Source organism: Sitophilus oryzae, unplaced genomic scaffold (genome assembly GCF_002938485.1).
Source record: "Sitophilus oryzae breed Bouriz unplaced genomic scaffold, Soryzae_2.0 scaffold_1436_pilon_pilon, whole genome shotgun sequence".
NCBI classification, from domain to species: Eukaryota; Metazoa; Arthropoda; class Insecta; order Coleoptera; family Curculionidae; genus Sitophilus; species Sitophilus oryzae.
In genome coordinates, this window is record NW_022146100.1 from 6,056,285 (window position 1) to 6,069,033 (window position 12,749).

General features: G+C 30.3%; 1 protein-coding gene across 1 annotated transcript in view; it reads left to right on the top strand.

The window, feature by feature from the left end:
* LOC115876538 (protein Wnt-2-like) overlaps positions 1–12,749 on the top strand; it is a 278,810-nt gene extending 266,061 nt beyond the window's left edge. Inside the window, exons 4-6 of the mRNA XM_030892351.1 lie at positions 7,042–7,178; positions 10,113–10,333; positions 11,996–12,749. Of these exons, the coding sequence (XP_030748211.1) occupies positions 7,042–7,178; positions 10,113–10,333; positions 11,996–12,147 (510 nt within the window). The 3' untranslated portion in view covers positions 12,148–12,749. The remainder of the gene's footprint in view (positions 1–7,041; positions 7,179–10,112; positions 10,334–11,995) is intronic.

Consider the following 12,749-nt stretch of genomic DNA (forward strand, 5'->3'; position numbering starts at 1 on the left):
TCATCAAGAGGATAAATGATGTTGTGTACCGGATTCAGCGCAGCCCTAGAAGTAAGATGAAAGTAGTTCATCTCGATGGATTGAAGAGATACCAGACAGGAAACCTTGATCGGGACGATCAAATTTGAGAAGGGGGCAATGTTAAGGTCAAGGTGTATTACTGGTTGCATAACCACAACGTGCATTGAGGAACCTGGCGAATTCGACAGAAAGTAAAAGAAAATTACAGAATTCTTTAGAAAATTCCAGAAACCAGAAAAAAAAATTGCACGCACGCCATAAGCGTTACAAAAATTTACCACCCCAGTTGAGGGTTTTAATAAACATTTAAATAAGAATTTCAATTTTTTGCACATGTTGCACGCAACATTTTTTCTACGATCGAATTGAAATTCTTATTTAAATGTTTATTAAAAAGTTTTTACAATAATTCACAGAATAATATTACCACTAACAATGACGCTATAAACAAATATTTTTTAATAACTTTTTTGAGTTCATTTTAATTTTAATGTCGCAGTTTGAACAATTCACTAAGGCAATTGATGGACAAACTTCATTTCCAGTAAGATTTTAAATTTTATTTTCATTTCTGCTCGTAGAGTCCTCTTTCACTCTCTTCTTGTTCTTTACTTAAAACTCTTTTCCGGAATGTTGCTGCGAAGTGTCCATATTAATATAAAAAAAATTGACGCCGGGAGGCACGTATAGCCGCCCATACTAAAATATGTTAAAAAAAAGTTGGTAGTCAGTTCTTTTAGTTTCAAAGTAAAGGAATTTTTCCAATTTTTTTTTATCTCAAAAACTGCGACTTTGACTGATTTTGATGTTATTACAAATTTTGTTGCAAATATTATTCCTAATCTTAAATTGAAAACCGCGTTTCGCTAGCTACTGTAATTTTGGAGTTACGATTTTTTTAAATTTTTAACCCCCTCCCATATCCCCTTACCAACCCGCCACCCCCACCAAAAACTAATGGCCAGATTCTCGGGTGCCACAGTATTTTTGTGCCAAATTTGGTTAAAATCGGTTTAGCGGTTTTTGAGTTATCGTGGTGCAGACGGACAGACAGACAGACACCATGAAAATATTTTGTATTTAGGTCATTTATGACCCAAATAACTCATTTTGAGCGAAATTAAAAAACTTTTTTTTGCCGATCTTAATAGCCTACCATACCTGTTGGTATGGTCGGCTAATAATATTTGGATTAATAAAATCAAGGTACAATTATTCTTTTCTGTTTAGTTAAACTTCTCATTAATAATGGCATAGTAGATAGTGTAAAAAATAGCTACTTTTTGCACGATCGTAGAAAATAGGTATTTATGATATAAGTGCTAAAAGTAGGGATGCACGATTCGAATCGATTTTAATCGAAGATCGATCTTTTTGCCCAAAATATCGATTAATATCGATCGATTTTTATCAAACGATCTTTTGGTAGAATCGATCTTTTTTCAAAATCAAAGATCGATTTTATTTATACATTTTTACAGGTTTATTTATTTGTTAAAATCTTTGAATAAGAAGACTAAGGAAGGAGCATATCAAAAATCTTAGGTACACCGCGATGGGCCTCAAATATGGCCGACTTAAATTCCGGTTTATCAGTGCCGTTCTAATTTTATTTAAAAAATGTAAAACTATGATATAGGATAGACGTGGGGTAGACTCAATAATTTGTTATTTTGTTTTACGTTGTGAATAAATGTTGGTAATTATTAAAATTGTTATAAAAATATATAATTCTAATAAAAATAGATAAGTTATAATCAGTATTTATTAACACAAACATCCGATACGCTACTGAAGCAGGTAAGTCAAATTAACGTATCAAAATTCTTTGACATCTGATCTTTGACAAGTAGTAAATAAAAGCTAAAATGCAAGAAAATATATAATTTAGTTAATTTAAGTGAATTTCATAAATGATCGGTTTACTACACGTATGTATATTATATAGTCATTTACTAGCGAAAAGTTGTTCCATTATTTCACTCAATTTTTGCCGAGATCTACTGCACGCTACACAACCAACTATTTTAGAGTCTTTTTCGATAAATCGCGATAATGTCACTGTTAATTTAAGTTCTGCCACAATTTCCATCTAGATTTACTACCTTTATACAACTATCAGTAGTAGAATAAATAATAAATAACATAAAATAAGCTCCGTAAAGACTGACAAATCCACAAAATTTCAAATCAAATTCAAATGTGTCAAATGAATCGTCAAACAGAACTGTCAAGGATACCCACCCTAGAGAGCTTTTTCCGCCCACCATGCATGAATACATGGATAGCATTATGCTCCTTCCTTAGTGTTAAAATAAAAAAAACACTTTAGTTTCTGGTTTTGCTTGAATATTTGATTCCAGTGCATCTCTAATAATTTCAGATCAGATTTTTGTCGGTGATTCCCATATTTTTATATTTTAGATAACAGAATATTTTTTGATTTTAGCTTCTTTCCAACCGACCGATATATCAAAATTACAGAATTTACCGATACATAATCTGTGTCAAAATCATCATAAGCATGCAAAAAGCCGAATAATTATATTTTAACATTGTCATAGTATTTTTAATTTTTACAAGTATGTCTCGGTTTGTGGGTGTCTCTGATTCAGTTTGGGATGACTGTCATTCAGTTTCAATTTTAAATGTGTTAATAAACGGTTTTACGATTTTTATGTATCTAATTTTTTTATGATTATATCGTATTTTTATTATACCAGTACACCAATACATTCAGAATCGAATATCGATATTTAATACGATCGATCTTTTGTTACCGATTTTTTTCTGGATCGATCTTGTTATGGCCGATCTTGAATCGATTCAAAATATCGGTTTATTTTATTTTTGGGACATACCTAGCTAAAAGTGTTATTTTATTTTGCGAGAAGAGAAGCTTATTGGGACACGACCCCGAAGGCAAATCCCTTCCCGAAGGCAGGGTCCCATCCCTTCGAACAAAATAAAATCAGTTTTAGCACACATATCGTACACTATTTTTTCTACAAACAAGTTTATGCTCGTATATATCAAGGTATTATTACTTTTTACGTTAGTGTATATGGTGAATAATTCATAATATGTCATTCTGAAATCAAATTAATTATGAAGTTTATGATTGTTATGGTAATATTATCGCTTCAGTGTTAAAAGCAAATCACGTGACTTACGTTTAGCTTTAGCACTAGTGCTAAAAGTAAATGACTTTTACCATCAGTGACATAATTTCACATTTTAGGCACTGACAGCATGCGTTAAAAATTACATTTTTACTGACGTTTGCAGAAAAAATATTTTTTTAATATCACTAATATAGAATAGAATTAAGAGAGTTGAAATAATTGAACACCAAAAATTATTTTAAGGGAATGAAGAACGCAGGGCAAATTTTCTCCATTTTATAATTAATGAGTACTTATTATTTAGTGTTTAATAAATGAATTTTGTGTGAAAGTGCTGTGAAATCTACGAAATATATTGAGATTTTTTAAAGATTCTATTTTGTTTACAGTGTACTTTTTGTAACTTTTCATAGAGAATATCATAGATAAAGGAAATAAATTTAGATTGTAAAGCCCGTCAAAATATATAATTGATTTGGGTCGCGACCGTTGTACGCGATCTGGCGCTGCTATAGCGGTTGCTAAGAACAGCCGCAAACAATATCAGAACTAATTTTCTCTTGTCAAAGTCAGAATCTTCAAAAATTATAAAATCTTTCAAAATTTAAACCGCCATCATTGAATACCGAAAAGTGTTTAAAGTGTCCATTTTCAAGGAAATTATTGCTACCTTGTGAGTTTAATTTAAATTCTATTTACTCAAACCCGTGATAATTGTGAAAAAATGGCATTAAAAACTTGAAAAGCTGTGTTGTGAACTGCAAAACCATCGTGGATCGTGGCATAACGTCGGTTTCCAATGTTTCATATAGATATTTCATACATGTCCTTATATAAAATAAAAAGTTTCTTGTATGCAACACACTGTATTTTATTTATAAAATTGAAAGAAAATAATAATAAATTTGAATAAATAATATTTGGCGATATAATTCCGGAAAAAGCCGAGCCGATCCGAAATTATCAAAAGCTTTGAGACGCGACCTTTGCCAGAATGGCGCCAAATAATATTTACATTGTCCTTATGAGCACTTTCCAATCTAAACTTGTTTCATTTATCTATGGAGAATATCTTAGGATATTTCTGACAGATCTCTGTAGAAGAAAATTATAATAGAGTTGTCATATTGTGACATAACTTGTGATTGTTATGTTTGTTGACCAGGACCGGATTATTTTGAATGTTCACCTAGTTTTGTATCTCTCATAACTCAAAAACGAATTCGTATAAATTACTCAAAATGAACAATTTGTTTCAAGGCGAGTAGTTTTAAGGAGTTCTTTAAAAAGTTTCAAAACATTTTTCGGTAAAAAAATAGGGAAAACTTATTCACTTTTTCGACGCTTCATCGACGATGCAAGACACGGTATATTCAAAATATACCGTACAAATAAAATGAAAGAACAACGAATTATTTTAGCTTAATGTTGTATACATTCCTGATCAATAATAAAGCCTGACTCTATCAAGAATATAAAGGAAACGAAAAAAGAAGACGAATTGATGATTGATTCGGTCGAATGAGCTAAATTATACTTATTCATACTGAGAACGCTGTCAGTCACATATATTTTTTTACAATGGCAGGAGGTCAACACGTCAATCAGCCACTGTCAATTTGTAATCATCGCACATCACAGTATTTTGGAGCGAGATTCACGTTTCAAGGTTATGAGATGTGTAGAGTGCACTTTAGGGCATCTGGCAGAAACATTGTCTTCTTTTATACTTACGAGGTAAAGTTCAAAAGTTCAATAGACGAAGGGGCTCGTCTTGAACCACTGCTCTGTATTATGGCTCAAATAAACATAAAATTTAAGTTAAGCGGTAAAAATTCATTTACTGGTAAAAACAGCTTTAGCTTACTGCTCTAAAAGTATTTCAGCATTGGTTTCTTTAGAAAAGTTTTCCACGCCATTGGTACTTAATTATTCTTGATTAGCTGAACCTAATGCATAAAAATTACTTTGAATTGAAATCTCTCTGAAATTTGCAAGTGGCTACTAATATCATTTGACTACATTTCTTCCAGAACATAGAGCTATATCCAGGAAAAATCTACCATATCTTCTAAGAACTATAAGTTTAATTTGTAAATTATTTTCATATTCATTAAGTCCCAAATGGCAATATTTTAGTTCATTAAAAAGGTACTTTTCAATAAATTCTCTGTAAAATTCTACGAATATTGATTTTAAATCTATACCTAACATTAACCGTTTTTGAGAAAAAATTTTGGACGAAAAAAACTACCTGTCAAAAAAATTTATATAGCCTAAAAGTCAAATTTAGTGAGTACCACAGCCACTGTAACATAAAGAGAAGACATGTGGCTATCTATTTCAAAAATTAAATTGTTCAAATGACATATAATAATGGCGGTAGTTCAGGTAGCTTTCATGGAATTGAACGATTAAAAAATTCTCTTAAATCATTTTTTTCAATTGGAAACCCACTTTTTTATTTCACTAATGAAAAGGTTTTTCAATTCGTTACTTTTTGAATATACATGTTCCTATACCTAAAATAAATCGTTTTTAAGTTATTTAAGATTTAATTTGAAAACGTATATTTTTCTTGATTTTATCTAGCTTCCTTCGACATTAAGTGTCAAACGGTCAGACAATTTATTTCCATCTGTCAGAAAACGAATTATTTCAATTTCCTATATTATAAATACTGCTTGTCTTAAGAGTTTAAAAAGTGTGTTTATAAAAATATATCTCGTATTTTCGCTCTTTAGTGATATCTAATAGGTAGTTGATATTATTAATAATATTCCGTATGATCGAAAAAAAAACGCGTTGGTCGGAAATGATGCTGCTTTTTGAACAAAGCCAGAGACAAAGCGTCACAATATGACATGGCCAGATCTATTGTTTTATATCACTTGACCTTTAAAGTCATGCTACTGGTTAAAATCAAGAAAAATATACGCTTTAAAACTAAATCTTAAATAACTTAAAGTCGATTTATTTTAGGTATAGGAACACGTATAGTCAAAAAGTAACGAATTGAAAAGCCTTTTCACTAGTAAAATAAAAAAAGTGGGTTTCCATTTGAAAAAAATGATTTATGATAATTTTTTCATCGCTCGATTCTATGACAGTTGCGGCCATTATTATATGACATTCGAACAGTTTAATTTTTGAAATAGATAGCCACATGTTTTCTCTTTATGGCACAGTGGCTGTGGTAAGTATTAAATTTGACGTTTAGGCTATATACATATTTTTGACAGGTAGTTTTTTTCGTTCAAAAATTTAAAAAATTTTTTTTTTCAAAAACGGTGAATGTGAGATATAGAGTGTTTAATATCAAAATTCATAAAATTTTTCAGAGAATTTAAGTATGTAATAAAAAATGGGGACAAATTAAAATATGTTTAATCGATAGATCTATAAAACTATGATGTACAAAAAATCTCCGATCTAGATGTTGTAGTTCTCTAGAAACTTCTAATGCACGTTCAGCCTGGGACACCCTGTATACTGTGTATTTTGCTTTCAGACCGACGCGACGGTATTATAAATATGTGGTTATGAATATCATATTTTAAATTTAGTTCATTATTGCTAAATATGTTTAGTTAATATTCAATTACATTTTCAAAATTTCAAACAATAAAGGTTCCTATCTCCAGAAATATATTTTTATTTCGGATTTCTGCAAGATGAATATCTGCCGTCTCCCTATTGTGTCTGAAAAAATAAAGTAACATGAAATAATAAGTTTTATTGTTCCTACAAACCTACCTTATATAGAAAATATGTATCAGAATTAATATCTCTATAACATTGACGACAAGATTATAAAAAGTCAGGAGACGTACCTACATTGTAAAAAGAGTAAGCTCACCTTTTTTTATGTATTAATATTGCATTTGATTTTCAGATTGTCAAAATGAACCTCTTGCTGGAATGTAAATGTCACGGTGTTTCTGGGAGTTGTACCATGAAAACATGTTGGAAAACCTTACCAACGTTTAGACAGATAGGTGACGCCTTGATGAAAAAATATTATAGAGCAAGGTAACTAATCTACATATACAGGGTGATTCAGATTTTACTAGAATAACTGCAGGTATCGATAGAACTAACCGAAATAATGATAGTTTGTATTATAAACCATACTCCAAAAACGCTTCCGCTTGGAGTAAAATGGCCCTAAAATTTGAATTATTTTTCGGTTTTTATTTTATTACTCGTAAGCCAGAGGATCTAAATACGCAAGTGATTGGTTAAATACTAAGGGCAACGTGGCTGATATGTGTGAAAAAAATTGGATTAACTGCTATACAGGGTGTTGTTTTTGTGAGTGTCAACTGCACTGAACCTTGTCGAACTTTTTTGTCGCACACCACTGGATAAATTTGTATTTTTTTCTGATACCTTCCGTCTTTTTACTAACTTTTCTTGTTCTTATTTTTTTGATATGTCATGTCGCTTAGTTTTCGAGATATTCCACAAAATTCCGGACATAGCTCAGCTGCGTTTGAAAAATGTTACTTAATTAACAGCATGCCATATGAAAATTAATTCAAATTTTAGCGCCATTTTACTCCAAGCGGAAGCGTTTTTGTAGTATGGTTTATAATACAAACTATCATTATTTCGGTTAGTTCTATCGAGATACCTGAAGTTATTCTAGTAAAATCTGAATCACCCTGTATAAGATGCTAATGTTTATCTGTGTTGTCTCTACTAAAGTAACGACTTGCTCTAGAAAGTTGCTTTTTTACTAAAAGATAGCTAATTGGCTCTTCTAAAAACTGTCGTCACTGGATTTTTTGTTTTTCATTTAATTAAAAAATATAAAAAGTATTTTTTTTCCTGATGTCGTGGCGGATGCGCCAGGCTTCAACTAGTAAGTTATAAATATCAAACTAGCGGCGTTCGTAATTTTGTAAAATGTTTTGTTAAAATCATGGTTCGCCATTTTGTCAAGAATTACAGTAAGTATAGTTCTTGACAAAATGGTGAACTACATACACAGGTCCACCTTAGAAGCACAAAAATGGATATATTACTTTGTTAATTAATAGAGAACAAAATAAGAAATAATAGAGAACGTTTAATTAAAGTATAATCTTTGTTTATACAGGGTGTTTCAATAAACATGTGCAACCGCTCGTGGGGAAATTCCTCACGTAAAAATAAGATTTATTTTTCATATCAACATAGGTCTGATTCTGCTGCTTGTTTCGCTAGTTGGGTGTTAAATTCTTAATATTTTTCGATTTACTATAATTTTCTTCCAAGTACAGTTATGAATCGAACGAAATTTTGAGTGTAAAAGTTACTATAAGTGCTACATATTTTTCATGCTAAAAAGTGTCGATACGTTCATTATGATGATATGGTTATCACTGAATATTTTCAAAAAAAACATGTGCGCCACTGACTTTTTTTCTTTTTGACATCAAATTGTATAGGCCGTTTAATGACAATTAAAAGTTATCTCTTGAATTTTGTCGAATTCGGCCTTCTTGATGAGATAAACGCAATTTTATTAGTCACAATTAATAAAATTAAAATAAAAATAAAATTAATAAATTATACAATTATGTATATTTTACCTAATTTATTATTAAGGTAGCTATTAGACTTGGAACAAGGCAAATTAATAAAATTCAACATCAAGAGACAACTTTTAATCGGTATAAAATTGCTTATACTATTTCGCTAACAAGAGAAAGAAAAGTTAGTGGCGTACATGTTTTTTTCAATAAAATATTCCAGTGATAACCCATATGCGCGTCCTTGGTAAATATGTCGACACTTTTTTTAGCTTTAAAATATGTCGCATTTATAGTAACTTTTACCCTCAAAATTTCATTCAAAACGATAAAAGTACTTGGAAGAAAATTATAATAAATCGAAAAAATATTAAGATTTTAACACCTTGTAGCTACGAACCAAAGCAGAATCGGACCTATGTAGATATAAAAAATAAATCTTATTTTTACGTGAGGAATCTCCCCACGAGAGATGGCACATGTTTTTTGAAATACCCTGTATAGTAAGGGGTATAACGGGGTTACGCGTTATTTACGCGCAAGGTAGTTCCGTAGATATATTCCATATTAAAAGTTACTTTGAGGTATTTATTAACTTAAGAATCATCTTTATATTTTAGAGGTTTGTTTTTTTCATTTTATTTCATCTTCAATTTTGATAAAAATAATAATATAATAAATATTATTTAATATTAACTACTATAAAATAATGACACTTGCAGGTTGTTCTTCCATGATTCTAAAACAAGTAAGCTTTTGTATTTATCAAACTATGCATGAAAATTCATTTTTATAGAAATAATTTGACACAAAGAGCAAATGGGAATGAATCACTGCTTTTTGTGGTAGAGTTGGGTAAATTCTTTCAAATTCTGTTGAAATATTAAGTTATGGTCAGTTAATCGTTTGTCAGAATGTAGAATTTTTGAAAGAATGCAAATATATGCTTTATTTAGCTAATATTTATTAAAATTAAATATTTTTTTTTGTTTAATTGTTTTGAATAAAATCTCGTGAGCATATTAAAAAATAAAAATTATGAGAAGTATTACCGATTTTTAATTTATAGGCTAAATCGCTTATTTGAATTAAATAAATTCTATTCAATAACTTATTCTTTGCCCCATATAAGTAAAAAGTACTAAAACAAAATAAATACATCAGAAAGATACAACTACAATATGAACAGAAAAAAAAACCGCGTCGTCAGTGTCTATGAAATGAGGCTTGCTGTAATTTTATATGTTAAATTATTTGGGGAATATCATCGATGTTTATTTCGAAACTCGAAGCCAACCGGATACCGTTTTTTTTTCGATCATAGGGTATATTTCTGAACAGAAATTGAAATATATTTGTATACAATATTCAATACAATATTTATTTACTTGAACTTTCTTATATAAATCAAATGAATTGATTGTTTATAGCTAATCTCATTTTTCAGACCGGTAACAGCAACAGCCATTTACCTAAATGCCAGGCATTTGGATCCAAGGAGACAGAGGAAGCGCCATTTGGTGCTGACTAAGGGCAAAATACCGATCAAAAAAACGCCAAAAAAATCGGAGTTAGTGTTTTTGCAATTGTCGCCGAACTACTGTGAACGAGATTTAGCAGTTGGCAGTTTAGGAACAATAGGAAGAAATTGCAATAGAACATCAAGAGGTAATTAATATTTTCTTTTCTTTAATCAGTGCTGAGCCTAGAGCATCTTTCACTTGGGTGTTTGAACTAAAATGGGGAGAAGTACTTGTCAAGACGATATATTTCCAGTTGAGAAACCAAAGGATATAATACATGTTTTGTGATATTTCAAATTTGGATTTTTTTTTGAAGTTATAGGTACCGGGTGCGCCTCAAAAGTGGCTCACCCCTATAACTTTTTTATTTTTTCAGATAAAAAAACGAGATTTGGTATGTAAGTATATTAGATAAATAAGAATTGATTGGACGTATTCAATTGTTTTTAGTCACTTCCTGTTTTAGTCAAACCGGAAATGACTACAACTTTTGATTTTTAAATTGCACTCTCGGTATTTTTTTACTTTATCCAATAGAAAATGACTTTCTGAATAGAATGACATATCATATGTCAACTTTTGACATACTCGCTTAAAATAAAATTGAGTTTTAAAATTCAATCTAGAGTGCCATGGTTATAAAACACACTTATAAAACAATTAAAAATACTAATTCTTAGCCAAGGAGCCTTAGAAAAATAGATTTGATCGTCTAATGTTTTTAGTGTCTTGTCCTGGCCAGTTAGAAAATGCTGAAATCGTATTTTTAGTCATATCCCAAAAAAAATTAAATGGAACGAGGGTGGCTCATTGGCATATTTGGAAAAAGCATTTTTTACAAATAATTTGGTACCACACACTTGATTTTTCGAATCAAATTTTCGTTACGTACCGCAAGTTATTATGTCAAATAAACCATATGCGAAAATGTCAAAAGTTGACATATGATATGTCATTCTATTCAGAGTGTTATTTTCTATTGAATATTAAAGTAAAAAATACCGAGGGTGCCATTTAAAAATCAAAAGTTGTTGTCATTTCAGGTGAAACAGGAAGTGACCGAAAACAATTGAATACGTCAATCAATTCTAATTTATGGCATATACAAACATACCAAATCTCGTTTTTTTAACTGTAAAAATAATAATGTTATAGGGGTAATCCACTTTTGAGACGCACCCGGTATACAATTTTAAAAAAACACTTGTGTATATGACTACAGGTAACATAGTATATTCTTGCGGACGTGGGTCTTTAACTTAAAACACACTTATAAAACAATTAAACTGTATCACAATAAATTAATTACATATAACACACTAATAATTAAAATAACGCTTTGTTCAATTTCTGGTTCCTTCACCCTGCTGTTCGCAAGATTTATGATCATTTTTTGTAGAAAAAAATTATATTCAGGCTTAAGTGCTAAGTCGGTAACATTGAAAAATGTCCTTCCAAGGTTTGGTTTGGTTTTTTATCACCACCAAAAAATTAAAAGGGAACATTTTGTTTATTCAGTCTCTTAGTATGTGAGCTTTTATTGTTGTCGCTGTTACACTTGGGGTATATGACTTCATTGCAATAGTGTAAGTGATATACAAGTAATCACTAAGGGATTCTCTTTCATCTAGCTCCCATTTAATAATTGTGTATCATCTGAGTTATTGTCAAATCCAGGATAGATGTATAGTTACTGCTACGAAAAGGTGGGGGCACCCAGTACCTATATTTGATTAATCTAGTCCTTTTTTAATATATAATTCAAGAATTTAACTCAGATATTAAAAACATTTTCTTTTTATTTTAGGTACCGATGGTTGTGATTTGATGTGTTGTGGCAGAGGTTACAACACGCACCAGTATGTCAAAACAACACAGTGCAAATGCAAATTTCACTGGTGTTGTAGAGTAGAGTGTGAGACGTGTAGTGAAAAAGTAGAAGAATACGCCTGTAAGTGAATGTCTTCTTCAGTGATACCTTTAGTAAACGAAGGGAAATCTAATCAAAATGTATATGCAATTTTTCGGAAGAAAGATAGACCCTATTAAAATTTTCAATAATTATGTTGTCATATAAACTATTATTGCATGACGTAGGTTGTCTTAACTGAGATATACAACATATTATAATCTAAATGACAATTAAAATGTATGTAAAAATGTCGCGTTACTTAAAAAATACTAATTTTAAAAGCTAATGAAATTCCTATAAAATGTTCTATATTCAAGATATCATCGTTACCAGAAAAAAATTTATAATGAAAGCATATTGTAGTCCAGGGGGCAGTAAAATTTTTTTGTACTTATTTTCCCAGTGGGTGAACAATAGTTTGTTCGGATGGTGACATTAAATGAAAATTTGTGAGTGTGGCTAAAATTTTCGGATGGATTTTCTAAATAAAATAAAAAAAGTCCACTTATTTTTCCAGTCATAAATATTTGACATTTATTAAAGTGAATCATTTTATTAATGAAAATTACAGTCTAGCAACTCTCAAAGCAAAAATTTGACAGATTTTTGATATCCATAACCCTTACTTTTTCATGCTTGAAATTTAACG